The 20874-nt window shown below is 49.0% G+C and overlaps 2 protein-coding genes and 1 long non-coding RNA gene across 4 annotated transcripts in view; 1 reads left to right on the forward strand and 2 right to left on the reverse strand.

The window, feature by feature from the left end:
- Positions 1 to 8148, reverse strand: part of LOC114034995 — a 25491-nt gene extending 17343 nt beyond the window's left edge. The window contains exon 1 of the long non-coding RNA XR_003568170.1: positions 8072 to 8148. This is a non-coding gene — a long non-coding RNA (uncharacterized LOC114034995). The remainder of the gene's footprint in view (positions 1 to 8071) is intronic.
- On the forward strand, positions 7213 to 17691 carry SYDE1 (synapse defective Rho GTPase homolog 1). Of its 2 annotated transcripts, none has more exons than XM_027850879.1 (8): positions 7213 to 7378; positions 7938 to 8279; positions 8617 to 9276; positions 9552 to 9766; positions 9918 to 10044; positions 10366 to 10526; positions 11280 to 11517; positions 17196 to 17691. In XM_027850879.1, the coding sequence occupies exons 1-8, from the start codon at positions 7291 to 7293 to the stop codon at positions 17228 to 17230; spliced, it is 1866 nt and encodes a 621-aa protein (XP_027706680.1). In that variant the 5' UTR covers positions 7213 to 7290; the 3' UTR covers positions 17231 to 17691. The 2 variants fall into 2 exon arrangements, with proteins under 2 accessions (XP_027706680.1, XP_027706679.1); XM_027850878.1 differs by lacking the exon at positions 17196 to 17691 and adding an exon at positions 11868 to 13489.
- The window catches only part of ILVBL (ilvB acetolactate synthase like), an 11051-nt gene continuing 3673 nt past the window's right edge, over positions 13497 to 20874 (reverse strand). The window contains exons 6-15 of the mRNA XM_027850880.1: positions 19338 to 19437; positions 19051 to 19148; positions 18508 to 18644; positions 16943 to 17077; positions 15254 to 15368; positions 14890 to 15059; positions 14675 to 14745; positions 14524 to 14595; positions 14173 to 14278; positions 13497 to 13972 (exon numbers count right to left, since the gene is read on the reverse strand). Of these exons, the coding sequence (XP_027706681.1) occupies positions 13794 to 13972; positions 14173 to 14278; positions 14524 to 14595; positions 14675 to 14745; positions 14890 to 15059; positions 15254 to 15368; positions 16943 to 17077; positions 18508 to 18644; positions 19051 to 19148; positions 19338 to 19437 (1183 nt within the window). The 3' untranslated portion in view covers positions 13497 to 13793. The remainder of the gene's footprint in view (positions 13973 to 14172; positions 14279 to 14523; positions 14596 to 14674; positions 14746 to 14889; positions 15060 to 15253; positions 15369 to 16942; positions 17078 to 18507; positions 18645 to 19050; positions 19149 to 19337; positions 19438 to 20874) is intronic.

Raw genomic sequence — 20874 nt, forward strand, 5'->3', positions numbered from 1 at the left:
GAAACAAAAAATGAGTCAGAGAAAAAATGAGTCAGAGAATAAAAGAATTACTCCTCCAGATGGGAAAAGGCCCAGCTGAGATTAGATAATGTAAGTGTAGTAAACACACTCAGCACAATGTCTTTACCACTTTCTCCAGCTATATGCAACAGCAAAGGGGTAAGTGAGATTTGTGCTTGGCAAGGCATGACTGTCAATAGATCAGAGAGGCAAGGGAATGAAGGATAGCTGGTCACTATGCACAGTTGAACTCCACAAGGTCAGGATTGCAAAGGAAGGTAATTGAGGTCTGAGCAGGTATGATGCACTTGGAGAATAGGAGCAACGGGTGGTGAGAAAAGCCCTATAGAAATGTGAGTTATTGTTCTGAGCCTCTGAGACATTCCACTGGTTTCTCACCCACTCTTCCAGACTCCATGGCATCTTTCAAATACGTCTCTTCTTTTCCAGTTAAACATATACGTTTTAGCTCCCAACACAGACGATCTCGGTGGTCACAATCCCCACACGAACACTCCTGACAAGTGCTTGTCCAGCCACATCTCACATAACTCTTCTTTATAAACTCTGAGCCAAACTGGACAACCAGCTATTCTCAAATTTTGTCTGGCCCTCTTAAATCTTGTGAGTTCACACATGACCAGAATACACCCCTTTCTCAACTTTGCAGTGGAGAGGGTGATGACTTCACCACCTACTTATTAGCTGTCACAGACTTTCTTAGCTTATCTCCCCAACTGCAAAATGAGGATAATAATAGCTCCTACTTTGCAGGGTCATTGTGAAGATCAAATAAGCTAACACATATAAAATACTCTGCAAACCTCAAAGCACTGTACAAACACTAGCAATTATTATTATTAGCTTTGCCTCCTGAAATCCTTTTCAAGGCCCAGCTCCAGTAGCCACCTCTTTCTCAAAGCCTTCTCTGGTCCTCCCAATTAAAGGCCCATTCCCAAATTTTCCTTAAGTATTTTGTCTGGCTCTGCCTTTAACCTTATCACACTATATAGCTTGTGTTTTATTTTTTGGCAGATGTCATACCCACACTGTAAACAGATGGTGAACTCCTTAAAAGTGTGGACTATGTTACGGGTAGTTTTTGAGCATGGAAATGGCCTGGTCAGAACTACACCTTTGGAAAATCTTTTGGCAAATTGAAAGGATGACTTGGAAAATTCACAGCTAGACTTTTGAGACCATCTAGTTCAATCTATACCTGAATCGAAATCCCTTTCTACAATATCCCAAACAAGTGGTGACATCATCATCATCATCATCATCATCATCATCACTAACATTCTGATAGCACTTATTATGTGCCAGGCACTGTGCTGTATCCCCAGGAACTGTTTTACTACTTTGCACATAGTAGGCACTTATAAACATTTGTTGAATTATTACCCACTGCTCCCCTTCTTTAACTCAATGCTTCAGACAAAAAAGGGCTAAATTTGCTATATTCTAAAACACACACACACACACATAACCACACCTTTGCTTATACAGTTTAATAGCTAGAAGAGATCTCCAAGGCCATTTAGCTCAATCTGTACTTGAATAGGAATCCCTTTTTATGACATCCTGGACAAGGGGGTCACAAAATAATAACAATAATAATAGCTAATGCTTATATAGTGCTTACTATATGTCAGGCACTGTGCTAAGTATTTTACAAACATTGTCTCATTTGATTCTCACAGCAACTCTGGGAGGTGCTATTGGTGTCCTCATTTTACAGAAGAAGAAACTGAGACAGAGTTTCAGTGACTTTCCCAGAGTCCCACAGTAAGGGTCTGAGGTTGAGTTTGAACTCAGATCTTGGGGACTCCATGCCTGTTGCTCCATCCACTGTACCACTCAGCTGTTTAGTCTTTGCTTGACATTCTACAGTGCAGTGGAACCTCCTGCACCCCTAGGTGACCCACCATACTTCTAGACAGCTAGCAAGTGTTCTGAATTCTTGTTTGGTTGTTGTGGGGGTTGTTTTTTTTCCCATCCACTGCTCTAGATTCTCCTTTCTGGGGCCAAGCAGAAGGAGTCTAAGCCCTCTTCTTTATGATAGTTCTTCAAAATTTTTAAGACAAGCTCTCCTGTCCCTCCTGAGGACACACATTCTGCTTGTCAAAGTCTCTCCCAAAATGCAGGGCCAGGATTGCTCAGCATTAGGTGATCTATAAAAACACACATTTTCTTATAAAGAGTGACTTTTGTCACATGGGAACAACTATCCAGGACACCCACCCAGTATATGTGGAGAGAATGTGAGACAGATTAGGGGAGGAGGGCCAAGAGTGGGACAGGAAGCAGGTCAGAGCAAGCATAATCACCAAGCATCTACACACACACACACACACACACACACACTCAGCGGGGCCTCTTAAGTTCCACTCCTCTCATTCCACCCTACCCCCACAGGTCTCTCTTAGAATAGGAGACAACCCCTACTCTTCTACAGCCAAGATCCCGATAGAGATTCAGTTTCCTTGTCTGTAAAATGGGGGGGGGGGGGGGGCAGGGGGAACTAAATAACTTTTCAGGTCCCTTCCAGTTCTTAAAGCTCCTGTCCTATAATTCTGTCTTCAGGATCTTCTGGCTAGACTGGATTTGGAAGGAGACAGGAAGTCAGATCTGAGAGCTGGGTAAGAGACCAAAAGGTGATGTGCTCTTAACCTGCCTCTGGGGGCCAGCTACACCAGGCCTGAACCATGAGGGGATGTCAGATAGGCAAGGGTGGGGAACACATGGACAGGGGAAGAGCATAAACTGGCTCCGTGACCATCCCCATCTCCCTTCTTTCCCTAAAGATCAGGCTGGGACTCAGAGAGCTAAGGCTGACACTATCATTTATGGGAATCAGCCCCTGGTCAGCTCTCTCCTCCATGCTGCTCCTCACAGCAGCCTCAAAAAGAAGCAGAGAATCAAATGCTTACAAGGAGGAGGGGGAAGTATCTAGGGGACAGATTCCTTCCTTTGGCTTGCCTGAAAACCTAGAACCCACCCCCCAAAGTCTTCCTCATCCACTGACTAACTCTAACCCTAACTTCTGTCCTAACTCCTGCTCCCCAAATGACCCATCTCCCGCTGCTACCTCTTTCTCTTATACAATGGGAGCTGTGTTATCTTGCCAAGGGTACAAGGAAAGCCTTGGGTGTTGGGGTATGGATGGCAGTGCCCTGTGAGCTCTATGTCATGAGGCTAGAAGCCGGTCAGCCTTAGGCCCAACCACAGGTCTACGGCCACAGGAAGCAGAGGGCATAGGCTGGCAGGGCAGTGAAATATGGCTAGCTGCTGGCTTTGGTGGGAGCTTGCCTCTACACTTCAGCTTTAGTAACATGCTTCCTAGAAAACTGGCCTACCCTAAGGCCTGCACCAGTGGGAAGCACTGCCATCTAGCTAAGGGTGGGCAAATAGAACTGTGTATCTTGTCAACTGCCATCAAAAGTGAGACTCCATGCCCCAGTATACCCCGAGTCCCAACTTCTCCCAGCCCCCCAGCTCCTAACATTTCTCCTGCCCACAGACCTCTTTAGTCTACTATACTCAAAAGGCCATAACCCTCAATTCCAACAAACTCCAATTACCCATACTCTTCTCCCACCCCCCACCCCCCATAAGGTTTTAGGTACTGAGAAAGACACATAATGGAAAGATTAGTTGACTTGGGAGTCAGACAACCTGCATTCATATCTAAGCTTTGTTACTTACTACTTAAGTGACTTACTCAAGGTCCTACCATCAACTCTGGGCTTCACAATTTCTCAAGTCTCCTCTAGCTAGTTCTATCCTATGAACCTCCCCCATAGCATCCAAGCCTTCTACTGCCTCCAATCCTCCAACCCCTAAATCCAAAAAGTCTCAATGATCCCAAAAGACCCCAGTACCCACGCTGTGCTCCCCACTGTCCCCAAGCTCCTCCAATGACACCAGCAGTTCCTGAAAACCAATCAACAAGCATTTATTAAGTACCGACTACATGCCAATTACTGTACTAAATGTTCAGGACAAAAAGACATAGTACTGTCCCCATAGAACTTATGTTCTATCTGGGGAAATAACGTACGTACGTACGTACGTGTGTGTGTGTGTGTGTGTGTGTGTGTAAATACAAAATATATACAAGATAAATTAAGAGTGATGGAAGGGGGATCAGCAGCTGGAGGGATCAGGACAGGTTTCCAGTAGGAGGTGGCACTTGAACGAAGCTTTGTAGGCAGCTAGGAGTGTAAGAGGTGAGATCCAGGAGCCAGGAGTGTATTCTGGGTGTGGGAGATGCTCATGCAAAAGCATAAGATATGGAATACTGAGTATAAATAACATCACGCAGATCGGGTTGCTTGGAACGTAAGAGTGTGGGGAGAGAAGCAATGAGAAATAAGCAGGGAAAAGTAAACTGGTGCCAGAGTGGGAAGGGCTTTAAATGCCAAGTAAGGGAGTTGTTATTTTATCATGGAGGCAATTGGGAGCCATGGGAGTTTTCTCAGTAGCGGAATGCCAGGTAGGACCTATACTTAAGGAATATCAACTAGGCAGCTGTGTGTGGAAGATGGGTTTGAGGAAGAATGGCAGGGAGACCAGTAAAGAGTCTAGGGGAGAAATGAAGAGAGCCTGCGTTAGTCTGGTGGCTGTGTGAGTGGAAAAAAGGTCAATGAAGCAAGAGGTGCTGTGGAGGCAGGGAACTGTCTAGACTTGCCAACTGATTGGATATGAGGGATGGGGGAGAGTGAGGATCAGGGATGAGTGGGTACCCTCAGCAAAAAGAGGCCAGTCAGGATGATGGGTAGGTTTGGGGGAAGGGGAGCTCATGAGCACTGTATTCCAACACTGCCATCTTGCCTCCTTAAGACTCAAACTCCCAACTCCCCTTGCCTGTTCTGTTGGTTATCTGTTCACTAACCTGTAAGTTTTTCCAATGGGTTTCCCTTGTCAATGATTTTAATACTAGGTTCTAACATTGGCCAAGTACCCAAGTCAAGAGCAACTCTCTCATCTTTTAACTCCTCCCCTAAAATAGGCTGAATACCCCTGGCAGGTCACTGTTACTTGTCCCATTTGCTAGATGCCTGGGCCCCTAAGGAGACAATCTGAGCCAGGCTGGACACTCAATACCTCATCTTTGAGAGTGCCCAGGGGTGACTGGGGTGAAGGTGGGGAGGGAGACTGGGCCAGGGATCATGCTGGGGGAGGGGAGAGGTTTGGGGGAGGGGACTCGAAGCAGTCTCCACTTCTTCTATGGAGATTCCACAGTTTCCCCTTCTCAGCTGCCAACCACCACTCCCAGAATGTGCACTTGTATTCAGATATTTGACCCAGGAAGGCAGATTCTATTTGTTCTGGTTGATGTGAAGATGGCAGAACTACGAGCAATAGGTAAAAGGTTCCATTAGGCAGATTTTAATCTAAAGTAATGAAAAATACCTTAACAATTGGAGTCATCCCAAAATAGAAGAGGCCATCTTGGTGTGATATAGTAAGCTCTCCTTTACTGGAGACAGTCAAGTGGAGGCTGGAGCCGAGAAGGCACTATTAGACCATCTCATCCAACCACCTCATTTTACACAGGACACTGAGGACCAAAAGAATTAACCACCTGGCCCAAGGGTACACAGGGGTTGAGCAGCAGAGCTCGGATGGGAGCTCTGGCTCTGACTCCAAATCCAAAGTTCTTTGACCTAGTACAATACCACCCTTCTAACACAGTTAGTGAACTCTGAGGTTTGTGATTCAGGGAGAGGCTGGACTGAAATACTTCTAGTGTTACAATCATTTCCATGACTTTAATAACAATAACCTGACAGGTAAAGCGTAGCATTTATAATTTCCCAAAGCTACTTCTCAATCATTACCTCAACTGAGTCTTTTTAAGGTAAGGACAGCGGAGGTTAGATCTGCATTTTTCAGATGAAAAAACAGGCCCAAAGAGTAGCTTACCAAAACAGCACAGAGTATTGGATTGGAGGCCAGCCTAGGAGTCAGGAAGCCTAGGAATCAAGGACCACCTTGGATACACAGGAGGGCAGGAAGTGAGGTTCAATGGAAATCATGCTGGCTTTGGAGTCAGAGAACCAGCTCAGATTCTGGCTCTATCACCTATTACAGATGTGACTCTGGCTTCAGTTTCTTCATCTGGAAAATGTGGAAGGTGTTGGGCGAGATGACCTTTGAGGTTCTTTCCAGTCCTACATCTAAGACTTAATGAGTTTGAGGCAAAAGCAGGCCTAGAACTGCAGATCTCTCTCCATCTGTCTGTTTATTTCCTATCCCCGACCTTCCACCACACCAATCCCAATTCAATTTCCTCATTTAATCTATCTCCAATTCCTGTGTGGCCCTCCAGGAGTATGCAGAAGTCAGCTCAAAACTACTCTAGAAAGTCATAGTTAATTTTCACCTTGAGCATTTTTACACCTCAGAAATTGGCAAATACTACAAATAAGGGCTTGATTTATTGTCCTGTTGATTGTCTACACTTAAGAAAGTAACCAAGAAAATGTTAATGTCAATTAAACTTAAAAAATGTGTCCTGCATGTTTTTTTAGGAGAGTTGGTTGTTAAACACTTTTCAGCACACCCCTACTCTTATCTAGATGGGACCAGGAGTTCCAACCCCTGTCAAAACTTCCTGCCCTGAACCTGGGATGAACAGACCTGATCACTCTCACTCTGCTCTCAACACAATGGCCAGAGCATCTGCTAAACTAAGGCTCTCCCCCAACACCTTCTCTCTAGTTTCTTCTTGGGGAGATCTTGTCTCGTCTGTCTTCCTCATCACATCACCACACTCCACGCCATGCCACCAATTCTTCCAGATCCCTCCCCTCAACATACCTTACTTCCCTGGAGATCCAGGACCCTCCACACAAGGTCCAGCAGCCTGACCCAAGCCCAACCAAAACACAATCCTTTGCCAAGACAAAAATGCTCCAGGCACTGTCCCACGCCTCCCACAATCCCCATCTTCTGGGGTTCCCCTGCCTTACAACCCCAGCTCCCTAAAGTCTCTCTCCATCCACTCTCCCCAGCTTCCCATCTTATCTGTCCCCTCCCCCAGGCAAGAACTACATCTCCCAGCAGCACCTGCTCTGGCCAAGGGAAGAAAAAAAAAAGTTTGGGCCAAAGCATTCCTGGAATTTGTTTCCTGCCTGAGGGAGGGAGGGAGGGAGGGAGGGAGGGAGGGAGAAATCAAGCGGGGTGGGCAGGCAAGGAGAAGAGGGGAGGGGGCGGCCAGGGGCAAGGGGCTCTGCCTGGCCTGGCAGGACCCTGGCCCAGCCCCCAACCCCAGCCCCCAGCATGGCCGAGCCGCTACTCAGGAAAACCTTCTCCCGCCTTCGGGGCCGGGAGAAACTTCCCCGGAAAAAGTCGGATGTGAAGGATAGAGGTGAGGTCCAAGGGGAGTTCCCAGGGCCAGAGCTCCTACTACTGACATCTCTTCCATACACAGCCCTCTCAGATGCCCCTCTTGGGGGGACCCCAAGGTGGAGGCTGGAGGAAGGAGGAATTGGTGCCTCAGGGAATGGAATGGGGGTGGTGATCTGGGAGCGAGGGGTGGAAGGATGGAGGGGGGGAAACGGAGGTGGGATGGGATGGGGTAAGACTAAACCGTTATTCAGTTGGAATAGCTGACTATCCCAGGGGATTTCTAGAGAGGCTGCTGCTCCTTGGGGCAGACCAAGGACAGGGAGCGAAGGGGTGGTGAGAACAGTGAGGAGGGGACCCTTTAGTTGGGTCGATAGGGTGTGGGGAGCAGAACCTTGGGGGAATGCTAAGGAAGGAAGTACAGATGGCAGGGAGGGGACATCTCTACTGATGTCAGGCTTTGCTTAGAACCCTAAGTGGGTGTGAGTGAAAGGGGAGAGCCTGGATTTAAGAACTGGGTCCCTCCTCTCCTCTGGCCAGACTGGAAAGGGACAGTCTCACCTCCCCCCCTGTTCCCATAGGCCGCCCAGCCCCAATCCCAGAACCCAGTGTCCCAGAGCCAGCACCTGAAGTCCCCAAGACAGAGGTGGCAGGGCCTGGGGAAGAGGAACCTCCTAGCATTGAAGTATCCAGAAACCCGGCCAGGGGGGCCTACCTGCAGAGCCTGGAGTCCAGCAGCCGTCGCTGGGTGCTGGGAGGCAGCAAGGCTCCTGAGGAAACAATGCTGGGACCTGGAGGGCCCACTGAACTGGTTGGAGAGATATGGTACAATCCCATCCCTGAAGAGGAGCCAGGAAGCCAGACATCTGGGGGGACCACACCCCAGGCCACTCAAGCCAGCCAGGAGAGTGAAGCCCCTGGGGGTAATGAAACAATTGTAACCTAATCTCTTTCCTAAACCCCTCTACTCAGCTGCCTCCGGGCCCCATGACCTATTCTTCTCCCCAGTCTGTATCTCTTACTCTTTCCAACGCCCTAACCCCAGCCCTGCTCTCCAGCCTTCCCTCCAACCTAACTCCCAGTCTGTCCAGAGTGTTCATTCTCATGCCCACACTCCTGACCCCTGCTCTCTATTCTCAGATCCCTTCCCCCAGTTCTCCCTATGCCAGTCCCTGCCCCACCCCCATTCATTCTCTGGCCCTAGGTCCCTAAGTCTGGCCTCTGTTCTCCAAGCCTAACTTCTCTTCTGCCTCTACACAGGAACAGCCCCAGAGGTTGCCCCCAGCAATCCCCCAACTAAACCATCACGAACCAAATCTCCCGGCCCTGCAAGACGCCTCTCAATGAAGATGAAAAAATTGCCTGAACTAAGGCGTCGATTGAGCCTCAGGGGACCCAGAAGCGGGCGGGACCGGGAAGGCGAACGAGAACGGGCAGCCCCAGCTGGCTCAGTCATAAGTCGATACCACCTGGACAGCAGTGTGGGAGCACAGAGGTGTACAGAGGGAGCCCAGGGGGGCCAGGGCGGCTACCTCAGCGATGGTGACTCCCCTGAAAGGCCTCCTCCCCCATCTCCTGATGCCTTCCGGCCCTATGAAGCAGCCCCACCACCCCGTGCCTCACCCCCTGCCCTCTGGGGGCGCCTCAGTCTGCACCTATATGGGCTGGGAGGCCTGCGCCTGCCACCAGGACCCACCTCACCAAACCTTTGCTGCCTGCTGCAAGTGGATGGTGCCCCGAGAGCCAGAACAGGACCACTTCAAGGGAGTGGTACTGATTTCTTGAGGCTTGACCACACTTTCCACCTAGAGCTGGAGGCTGCCCATCTGCTCCGGGCCCTAATCCTGGTCTGGGACCCCTGTATTCAGCGCCACCGGCCCTGTGCTCATGGCACTGTGCTGCTGCCCTCTCTTTTCCGAGGTGCATGGGGGTTTGGGGATGGATCAGGCAGCAAACCTGGGGATGGATCAAGTAAGGTCTTGAGAGCACAATCAGGGAGTCAAGCCTGAGGGCTCCCTGGTGAGGGAACAAGTGCTCAGACCAGCAAGGAATGGGAACTGAAGATACGGGGAGAATGGGTGGCCAGAGAATGGGCAAGGGATACAAGGAACTGAGCATGGGGAGCAGGACTGGTACATAAAGGCTATGGAGCCTATAACAAGTTTCTACATTATACTGTTATATCTTGCTCCCAGGGTGCCGGGCCCAGCAGCTAGCAGTGAGGCTAGAACCCCAAGGCCTGCTATATGCAAAGCTGACACTCTGGGAACAGCAGGAAGCCCCAGGAAGCCAGGAACCCAGAGTCTTTGGGTTACCTCTGCCATTGCTTGTAGAGCGGGAACAAGCTCCAGGTCACGTGCCCCTCATCATCCAGAAGTGCATTGGGCAGATCGAGAGAAGGGGGCTCCGGGTGAGGCCTGGACACACTCTCTCTCTTCTATACCAGATCCCCATTTTCTCACCCCTCACCCTACCCTCCTGGATTCTGTGTTGATATGGGCTGTCCACTCGATGGTCTAGGTCCCAGGTAGCCATATTAAAGGTTCCTCTCCCCTTCCCAGGTGGTGGGGCTATATCGGCTATGTGGCTCAGCGGCTGTAAAGAAGGAACTTCGGGATGCCTTTGAGCGAGACAGTGCAGCAGTCAGTCTCTCGGAGGAATTGTATCCAGACATCAATGTTATCACAGGTCAGAATTTTCCCCTCAACCCATGTCTCCTTCTGCCCCACCAACCCCTCTCTTTGGCTCCTCTAATCCCACTCCCAAATCAAAGTCCCCCTAACATGACCTCTGCCTTCTCCTCCATAAAGCACTGAACCATTCTATTAGCCCAGCCTCCCCTTTTCTCTCTGACTAGGGTTCCTCTGGGAAATCTCACTTTTCTACAACGACTTTCCCCTCCCCCACATCCTACCTCTCTTCCAACTCGGGGGCCAGGAGTACAAATAGGGCACAATCAGCAGAAAGAGACAAAGAAGCCCTAACCTGAGCTGGGGCTCACCTCTGTAGGGATCCTCAAGGACTACCTAAGAGAGCTACCCACACCCCTCATCACCCCACCACTCTACCAAGTGGTCCTCGAGGCCATGAGGCGGAGGCCACCCGGCGGAGGCAGGGTCAACCCACAAAGTACCAGAGAACTCCTCCAATGTCTGCCTGAAGTTGAGAGGGTAAGTGGATTGGGGAGAGGTAGAAGGATGGGAAGAAAGAAAGGGAAAGAGAACATTGGTGATTAAGTAATGGGTACAAAAGGTGAGGGAAAGGGAAACAGGAAATGAACTGGGCTAAATTAGGAAAGCAGTCACCCACTTGAGCCACAGCACAGACCCTTTATAACATTTTTCACAAATGCACATATAAAGGCCATGGCCTGTGATCATTTATTTTGTGTTGACATATGTTACAGTGATAACCCAAAGCCTCCAGTGGACAACAGTACACATTACTGATATCCTGCCTAGGGCACAGGGAACAGGAAGAAAGCTGGGGGTGGGGAGAGGGAAATAAAGGGAGCAAGGGGTGGTGCGGATGGAGTCAAAGGACAGGCTATTGGAAGAAAGCTGGTGGAAGAGTGACAAAGGAAGGAGAAGAGTGGGGAACGACAGTATGGACTAGAGCTAGAGTCAGAAACAGGGATGATAAGGAAATGGGGACAGGGAGGATGAGGGGATAAGGTGGGTAGGGAAGAGGATAGGAGGAAGGAATGGGAGAAAGGTGGACAGAGCGGGAAGTTCAAAGGGCAAGATACCGGCAGAGAAGAATGGCAAGGAAGAAAGCATAGGGAGGGTAGAAGACAGAAGTCAGGGACTGGAAGAGGAGCAGGAGCCCAGGGATCAGAGGAAGCAAAGGAACTGGAGAAAGCCCGACCACGCCCCCGGCTCCCGCCTGCTCATTTAAGCTGCGCCCCACCCCCACTCCTGCAGGCCACGCTGACTCGGCTCCTGGATCACCTGCGCCTGGTCTCCTCCTTCCACGCCCACAACCGCATGACCCCCCAGAACCTAGCTGTCTGCTTCGGGCCTGTGCTACTGCCCCCACGCCAAGCGCCCACCCGGCTCCGAGGCGGCTGCCCTGCCTCAGGTTCCGGTTCCACCGTCGCCAGCGCCGTAGATTTCAAGCGTCACATCGAGGTGTTGCACTATCTGCTGCAGGCCTGGCCAGGTAAGCTCCGCCTCCCGCAGGCCCCGCCCATCTCAAGCAGAAGCCCAATCCCCCAGAGGCCGTGTCCATCAATCAGCCATCCGGCAGGCCAATCCCCTGTAACCATGCCTGTATTAAGACCAATCAGAAACCAAATCACCTTAGAGGCTACGCCTCTACCTAGCCAAAGATGGGCCTGAGCCACACAAAAGCCACGCCTACCATCCAGCCAATCAGAGGCCCAAACTCAGGCACCCCACCCGTCAACCAGGCAATCCGAGAACGGCTAGTAGCACGCTCCCAAGGCCGACTGGGGGTCAGATGTAGGCTCAGAGCCAGCTCTAGGCCATTCCCTTCCCCTCTTCCCCTAGACCCCCGCCGCCCCCCGGATCCTCCAGACAGCGTCCCCTACCTCCGCCCGAAGCGGCAGCCCCTGCTGGAACTGCCGCTGGGGGAGCCCGAAGTGGTGACGCGTCCCCGAGACCGAGGTGGGCCCGAGAGCCCCCCTAGCAACCGCTACGCTGGCGACTGGAGCATCTGCGGGCGGGACTTCCTGTCTTATGGGCGGGACTTCCTATCCGGCCCAGACTACGACCAGGTAGCGGGAAGCAGCGAGGACGATGACGAGGATGAAGGCAGAGGGCGAGAGGGTGCCGGTGATTTCGTGGGCGATTTTGCCCTCATGGATGATGATCCCGAGGCTCCTTTCAACACCCGCCTCAACCTCAAGGACTTTGACACCCTGATCCTGGACCTGGAGAGGGAGCTGTCCAAGCAGATCAACGTGTGCCTCTGAGCCCTGGCTGGGAGCCTGCCTCCCGTTGCTAGGGACCATCTATTTCCTTGTTGCTAGGGACCAGCCTTCCGTTGCCAAGGACCATCTCCTTGTTACTAAGGAGATGTCCTTAACGAGGATAAGTAGCCCTCTTGCCTTGGACCTTTTCCCCTGAAACCAGGGACCACTTTTCCTGAGGCCAGTTTGGTGCCCTCTGTAGGAGTCAATCTACTGCAGCCACTTTTGCAGGTCAAAATGACAGAGAGTAGACTGGAGTGGAAAGAGCCAAAAATCCAGTCAGAAAGACCTGTGCTCCAATCTGCTCAGCTACTTGCTACCATGTCAGCTGGGGCAGATCACTTAAGCTCTCTGGGCCTGTCTCCTCATTTTTACAAATGAGGAGGGTTGGACTAGATGATCTCTATGGTATCTTCTAGCTCTAAAATCTTATGATTTATTATCTTGCTGTGATCACCCACCTCCCTGAGGGGGGGTACCCCAACACACCCTCCCTTGCTGCTGCCAGCCAAATCAGTATTAGCTTTGGACACAGCTCTGCCACCACCTACTCCCCTAAGCACTGAAATCAGCAGTGTCATTTTAGGAGTCCATGAGCTGACTCCAGGTCAGGGCTATCTGGACAGGGCAACTGGTATTGACTATTGCCCTACCTCCAATAGTATATGCTCCTCAACTCCCAAAGAAGGATAGGGAAAGTCAATCACTGCCTCAGAACAAGTAGGGGTAGCAGAGTACAGGTCCTAACCCTCTCAGGCCCACCAAACTAAGCACTTACCCCTCCATTCTTCTGAAGGATGGCTTTCTGCCCATTCTTCCTTCCCCCTCCCAAGAGCCAGGCTGGTATACTTTGGTACGAACAGGCTCTTATTTATTGCCTCCAGCTGTGAGAATGTGTGTGTTTATGTGTATGTGCATATGTGTGTGTGTTGAGAATAAGAGAAAATGTTGTATAAATATGTTTATAAAGATGTCTGGGGCTCTAGGTCAGGGAAAACATGGGGATGAGGAGTCAGCAGTGGATATATACTTTCTGAGGCCACAACCAATAGGCACCACTGTGGAACCCCACCCCACTCTAAATCCCTCTTACTTGTGAGGAGCCATTGGTGGGAAAGTTAGGGTCCTTTCCACCATCAACTACTACCCTCCCTCAACCCTATTCTCACTGTGTGAACAATAAATCATTATGCACAGGTACCAGGGCTGAGTCCTTGGGCCACCAAAGGCCTAGATGGGATGTTTATTGAACCAAATGTTCATGGGAAAAGAGGTCATTATCACATCCAGGGATGCTTCAACCCAGCCTAGTGAAAAAGGCTGAACTCACCACCCAGGGTAAACCTCTAAGAATGGTCTCATTCTCAAGTGTCCTGTTCCCTTCCCACTCTTGACACTGTCTGAAACAGTATCCTCTGAGGAAGGGGGAAGGGCAAGATGGCCACTTCCTCTAACAGGTGGCATAGGGAGGTCAGGGCACAAGATGATGGATTGACAGGCCCTCCTACACAGAGATGGAACCATCCCGGAAGTCCGACTTTCCAATGAGAACATTAATAAGGACAGGCTGGCCCTCATGACACCGCTTCTGGGCAGTTTGCAGCACCTCTGCAGCCTTCTCCTCATTCTCCCTTGATAGCAGGAAGCCCTGAGACCCTAGCCCTTCTGCCACCACATGATAATCTGCAGAAACAACATGAGAAGACAATCAGAATATAGTTTTAGCACAAACCCAGATCTTAGAATAAAGCTGCAGGTGACTTATCTACCTCTAGGACTTAAAGAAGTAGCAGGTGGAAAAAGATGAAACAAAAAACCCATCCTGGTTACACACCCCACTGCAGCACAGACCATGCTCCCACCCTCCCCCAAAGTTTCCTCACCAGTGTAAACTAGACCACAGGCCACATTACTGCCAAGAATGGGCACCTGCTCCCTAGAGATCTGGGTCCAACATGCATCATTCCCCACCACAGCGATAACAGGAATCTGAAAGAAAAAAAAAACATGAGGTAGGAATCCTAACCCCCAAACCTACCCTTTGCCCCAAGCTAAGAAAATGGAAGCTAGAGAGGAAAGGGGTGGGGCCCCCCAAGGAAAAAGGGAAAAAGACAATTGGGGTAAGGGATGAGCAGAAATCTAATATTTCTCCCTCTCCTTAGATGAGCAGTTCTCCCACAGGTCCAATATTTGCTATCAGGGAACAGCAAGAATACCCTATTGTGCCCACCTACCTTGTGTCTGACAAAGGTATCAAACTCAATAATGCTGTAGCCAAGGGCACCATCTCCAAAGAGGACCCAGACCTAAGGAAAGGGGAAGTAAGCAACATAGGAAAGCACTAACCCATGGGCTGGCACCCCTCACCCTTAGTGCATAACTCACCTCTGCATCTGGCCGGCACAGCTTAGCGCCAAGTGCAAATCCTCCTCCTACTCCCAAAGTCCCAAAAGCTCCTATGAAGAAACAGGCAGAGGAAAAAAGGAAAGAAGGTTAACATGTCCAAATACTCAAGGCCCCCCCAAGACTCTCTAGATCTAGGGCCCTTTCCCAAAAAGAAAGGTGAGGAGAGGGCACAGTTGTTCCTGCTCCCTACTCACCAGGATCAAGCCAACTCAAAGGGCCTCGGGGCCGAACCAGATAAGCAGCACTGCCCACGAAATCTCCACCATCTGCCACCAGCACCGAATTATCTGGCAGGGTCTTCTCAACCAGCTCCAACACCCAAAGTGGATTCAAGTGGTGGGTTGTGGGCACTGATGCCTTTTCTCTAGAATAGGCAGCCTGTTAGCACCCTGAAAGAAACACTTCTACCACTCTAGTCCACCCATTTTCAAGGACCAAAGGAAGCTTCCTTGGCCTTTGCAGAACCCTCCCCATTTCCTCCTCCCATACACACTTTAGCCCATTCCCCCTACCACTCCAGGCTCCTAAGCCCAATGATAAACCTCCTGCAACACCCACCGATTGGCCTGTTCCTTCTTTCGGTCAGTCTCTTGAAGCTGCTCAATCCAGTCCTGGTTCCACGTCTGGCCCTGAAGTCCTTCCGCTAGCCTTAGCAGAAAGGAGCCTACATCCCCTGGGAGGAAAGTATTGGTGGGGTTGGGGTTATATGCTAAGATGGCCTTCTCTGCCCCAATAGGCTGGAAGAACCTAATAGTCAAGGAAAAGGCTCAAAAGGAAGGGCAAGACAGATAAGGCCTTTTGAGGCAGTAATGCGGCACAGTGGACAGAAGGCTAGGCCTGGAGTCAGGAAATTGTTCAGTTGTTTTCAGTCATGTTCAACTCTTCGCGACCCCATTTGGGGTTTTCTTGGAAAAGATACTGGAATGGTTTGTCATTTCCTTTTCTAGCTCATTCTTTAGATGAAGAAACTGAGGAAGTGGGGTTAAGTGAACTGCCCAGGGTCACACAGCTAGTAAAGTGTCTGAGGGCAGATTTGAACTCAGGAAGATGAGTCTTCCTGACTCCAAGCCCAACACTTTATCCACTGTACCACCTAGCTACTCCTAGTCAGTAGTTAGGAAGACCTAAGTTTAAATCTGGCTTCAGACACCTACTAACTGTGTGTCCCTCAGCAAGTCACTTAACCTCTGTCTGCCTCAGTTTCTTCAACCTTAAATTGGAGATAATAACAGCACCTACCTTGCAGGATTGTTCTGAGGACCAAATGAGATAACATTTGTACAGTGCTTAGCACATAGTAGATACTATATAAATGTTTATTCCCTTTCCCCTTTCTTTCTCCTTCCTGCTATCACCCCTCATGAGAAAAAAGAGGCAAGGAACACCATAGGGGGGTAATCAGACATGAGACAAAAAGCTCAGAGTAAAGAAGGTAGAGCACACATCATAAAAGAAAGAGTCCTAGACCTCAGTTCAAGTCCCAACTCTGCCCTTATTATTTATCATCCTCTCTGAGCTTCCATTTCTCCAGCTGTAAAATAAGGATGACCTGTCCCACTTACTTCACGGAGGTGTGGACAAGATCAAATGAGAAAATGGATATAAAGTGTTCCATAATAGTGGAAGCATACACAAGTCTCCTACCAATATTATTGCTCATCAGCACAGGCATGGGAGTGCCCTCAAGCAATGCAGAGAAGGCAAATGGCAATCCATCTAAAACCTAGTAGCTTAATCCTTAGGAGTGGCCTGAGACCTAGAGATTAAGTGATTTGTCTGGAGCAGGGGTGGGGAACCTGCAGCCTCCAGGCCACATATGGCCTTCAAGGTTCTTGGGTGCGGGTCTATGTTTTAAGGAACAAATCCTTTTATTAAGGGGATTTGTTCTGTGAAGTTTGGCATCATATAGCTAGTGTGAAGAATGAGATCTGAACTCAGGTCTTCCTGATTCTAAGATCAGTACCACAGTCACTCTGCCATTATTCATATTAAAGGATTGTTAGAGATCCAGTGTGATATAGTGCAAAAAGCACTGGAATTTAAAAAGTCAGAACTTACATTGAAATGCCAGTTCTACTGTTTACTATCCTGTGACCTTGAGAAAGTAATTTTCCTCTCTGGTTCTCAGTTTCTTCCTCTGTAAAATGAGGGCATTGGACTAGATCATCTCAGTTCCCACCCAGATATAACTATGGTCCAAAAACAAATCAATGAATCCTATGAGATCCTAGCTGTTACCCTGCTCACCTTGCACAGCCTCCTGAGGCTTCCAGAAGAGGTCAGAGTTGAGCAGCAACTGTTCTCGGTCACGATTGACGGCAATAATTTTGCTGCTTCGGCTTAAGGCACGGCCATAAGACAGACGGAAGTCACACACGGCACCTGGCGGTTTTGGGAGGGCATAACAAACTTGAACACAGCAGGGTGTTTAAAGGTGGTGAAGGGTGGTCAGTGGTAATGGGAGGATAATGAAACCTGTGCAATTTCATTTAATTCACAGTTCAGGTGTGTTGGCAAAAGCATTCTTATAACTGAATGGACTGCAAGCTCCAGACCCTGCCTTACTCATCTCTGCCATCACCAGCACTGAGTCACCTGGCAGGGCCTCTCCACCAGCCCCAGCACCCAAAGTGGGTTGCCATGGTAGGATGTGGGCACTGCTGCCTTTTCCCTAGAACAAGCGGCCAGTCAGCACCAGCTGAAGTAACAGTCCACAGTAAATATCTGTTAGATGAATAAATGAATGGAAAGATAAAGGCCCTATTAGAATGTAAGCTCTTTGAGAGCAGAGACTTTTGTTTGCTTGTATCTATATCCCCTGTCACACAGTAAATGCTTGATCTATCTACAGAAATATAAGTTGTTATTCTTATTCTCCATGATTGATTCCAAAACACAAGGCATGGGAAAGTCTACAGATGTTACTATCCTATTTTACAGCTAAAGAAATTGAGGCACAGAGATGTTAAGTTGCTTGCTCATAGTTAGTAAGTATCAGAGGCAGGATTTAAAACCAAGTATCCCTGACTCCAAGTCCGGCACTCTATGCACTATACCATATTATTGGTTGGTCTTTTTGAGCCTCAGTTTCCTCAGTATGTAAAATGAGAATAATTTTTCATTTTGATCCACACCTGTGATTTTATCAGTGTAGGGAGCTTCTTAGTGAGAAAATTCTCTTGACTAATTGAAGATCAGTAACTATTCTGCAACCTATAGTATAGGCCACGGAGGAAAAACGGTGATTACATCTAAGGGTTGGTGTAAGGATTACACAAGAAAGTACACAGTGTTTTGTAAACCTTAAAGGACTAAATAAATGAGAGCTATTATTGTTTAGGTGGCATTTTCTTTTTTCTTTAAGAAACTGTCTCTAAAATAATTATCTGCTTAACTGGTTATGCTTGTTTCCAAACTTAACTGTTTTAATAAATACAATCCAAACGTATATTTTGTCTAATCAAAGAGGATGGGGAAGGCATGTCCATCCCATTTTAGCTAAACACATATCACCTACAATAGGCTTCTAACACAGCAGCCACCACATAACTAAACTCCATCTTCAATTCTGTGGAAAAGTGAACAAAGTTCACCTTTTAAAGGTGAATTTGAGAAAAAAGAATGGGAATGTAGGGGCATGACTAAATTTCTCTGGAGGAGGAAGGTATGGGAAGTAGATTACAAAGACCCAAAGAAACCAGCAGGAAGTGCTGGGGAATGCCAGTCAGGGTACTCCACCCAAGGAGACCTGCGAAAATGAACTGTTGACAACTGCCCCCTCCACTCCTGCCTCCTCAGATTATCCCATTTACCTGCTAAGATGACAACATCAGCCTCCTTAAGTGCATCACGGCGGTTTTGCCGGATGTGAAGGCGACTGTCCCGGCCCAAGAGTCCCCTTGCCATCCCTCCCAGGAAGCAAGGGATACCCAGAGACTCAACTGCAGCTCTAATAAGAAAAGAAAAATCAGAGAAGCCTGGAGTAGCCCCTCCTGGTCATCAATTCTATTAACCTCAGTTCCTCTCGCCAGCCTCGATCCCCTCAACACCAACACCTCCACCCCCACCCCTGCCAGAGGAAGCCCAAGTGTGTCTTGGGTCAGGATGAGGGGAGCTGAAGAGAAGGGAGCCATGCAGGGGGAAGACAGGGTAAGATTCTAGCCTGGAGGGAGAGGGCAGACAGAGCTTCTCTGAATTAGATGCAGGGGATTCCTCAAATGAGGCACAGAAGCAAGGTCTCCTCACCAGAAGCCAGGGAGATTGGGGCAGAGGGGGAGGGGATGGACAGTGGTCAGGAGAAGGAAGATCTCTCCAGCAGAAGCTCTGACCAGGAGGAATACAGAAAGCGTCCTCACCGGAGGCTGTCAGCTGGGGTTGGGGGCAGCAAGGCCTGGCTGCCCAGCAACAAGAGGGGCTTCTTGGCTCGACTCACAAGTTCCACACAGCGCTGAACCTGTCAAGGGGTTCCCAGGACAGGGTAAAGAGAAGGTTCTTTTGCTTGTTGATAGATCACACACAGACACACACATACATATATACACACTCATACTCATACTCTCTCTCTCTCTCTCTCTCTCTCTCTGTCATGCCCAGGAAACCTCAGGGAGGACAACTCAGGCCCAGGGAAGCATGGTCAGCTTACTTGCTGGGAAGAGGCCTGAGGAATGTCCAGGGGCAGGGGGCCCTCGGGCTGTGGCTCCCAGGCCCCTGCAAACAGATTAGCCAAGTGGTTCTGCAGGTACCTGGTGGATGAGGCGAGGAAAATTAGAATGCATTAAACTGGAGAAACGGGAGCTAAGGAGGAAAAAAAAAAAAAGAAAGAGAGGGCAGAGGATTAAAAAGCACAAGGGATAGGAAAGGGAGAAAAGCCACAGGAAAAGGTAAATTAATACAGAATAATGATACATGAGAACTTGTGAGAGTCTTGGGGATCATTTAGCCAACCCCTTCATTTTACAGATGAGTCAACAGAGGCTCAGCAAGATAACATGACTTGCCCAAGGTCACAGAGTTAGCTAATATCAGAACTGGGTCTTAAAGCCAGGATTTTTAACCCCAAGTCTGGGGCTGGGTTGAAATGCCCACTCTGACACTTAACAATGCATGTGAGCTGAGGCAAGTCATTTCAAGTTCCTTAGGCCCCAGGATCCTCAATTACAAAATTAGGGGTTGGATTAGGTGGCTTCTCAGGTCCCTTCCAACTCTGTGAGCATGATCCTCTTCCCATCATACTACCCTTCTCCCCATCTCCCATGGTCTTTTCTCACCTTCATTTTCTGTGCTTTCTTGGTATCATTTGACACTTCTGTCCACCCTCTCAGTCCTCACCTGGCACTCCGAGGTCTTCTATTTCCCTCTAATCTTGTCTCCTTCAATAGTTCTTTTTCTTCTCCAAGGTCAATAATAACCAAGCATCTTTTCTGGGCTCTCCCTTTCTATTCTCACTCCTTCAAAGAGATCATTCACTGACATAATTTCAACCATCCCCACTAGACTGAGAAGTAAAAGACTTGGGTGCTAGTCCTGATTCTGTCACTAACTCAGTGTGATTTGGAAAGTCACAACCTCTTAAGAAAATTCAGCCTCAACCTATTGATGAGGAGGTCAGATGAGATGCCCCCTCCCTACGAGTCCTTCTAGATCTAATATTCTATGATTCTATGGCTTTCCTATCTACACAAAGCCCCAGCCTCCTACCTGGTATACCAATGCAATTCAACAAACATGTATGATACACTTCTAACTCCAAAACATTCTGTCATATTCCTAACTGCTTCTAGAACACCTCCAATTGGATACCCAAGCATCATTTTAAACTCGGTTATATCTGGAGCATACCTCTTCACCCTCAAACCAACTCCTTTCTCCCATTTGAGTCAGCCAGACCACCCAGGCTAGGAATTTCAAGAGGCACATTGGATCTTCCTCCTTCTCCACCTTCTGTCTCCTGGGTCCAATCTAACCCCAAGTTCTAGCAACCCTTCTTTCTTGTCTCTCTTATGTTCCTCCTTTTTTATTCTGATGCTGCCACCTTAGTCCAGATCCTCATTACCTCATACCTGAATTACTACAAGGGCGTCCTACCTAGTTTCCCTCCAGGGATTTTTAACCTAGGGTCTGTGAACTTGTTGGGTGTGTGTGTGTGTGTGTGTGTGTGTGTGTGTGTGTGTGTGTGTGTG

The sequence above is a fragment of the Vombatus ursinus genome, unplaced genomic scaffold (genome assembly GCF_900497805.2).
Source record: "Vombatus ursinus unplaced genomic scaffold, bare-nosed wombat genome assembly UNPS02009173.1, whole genome shotgun sequence".
NCBI lineage: Eukaryota > Metazoa > Chordata > Mammalia > Diprotodontia > Vombatidae > Vombatus > Vombatus ursinus.

Coding starts and splice junctions, on each gene's coding strand:
- SYDE1 (XM_027850878.1), top strand. CDS start 7,291: ATGGCCGAGCCGCTACTCAGGAAAACCTTCTCCCGCCTTCGGGGCCGG. Junction 8,280..8,616: donor GGAGAGTGAAGCCCCTGGGG/GTAATGAAACAA, acceptor GCCTCTACACAG/GAACAGCCCCAGAGGTTGCC. Junction 9,277..9,551: donor GCTGCCCTCTCTTTTCCGAG/GTGCATGGGGGT, acceptor TCTTGCTCCCAG/GGTGCCGGGCCCAGCAGCTA.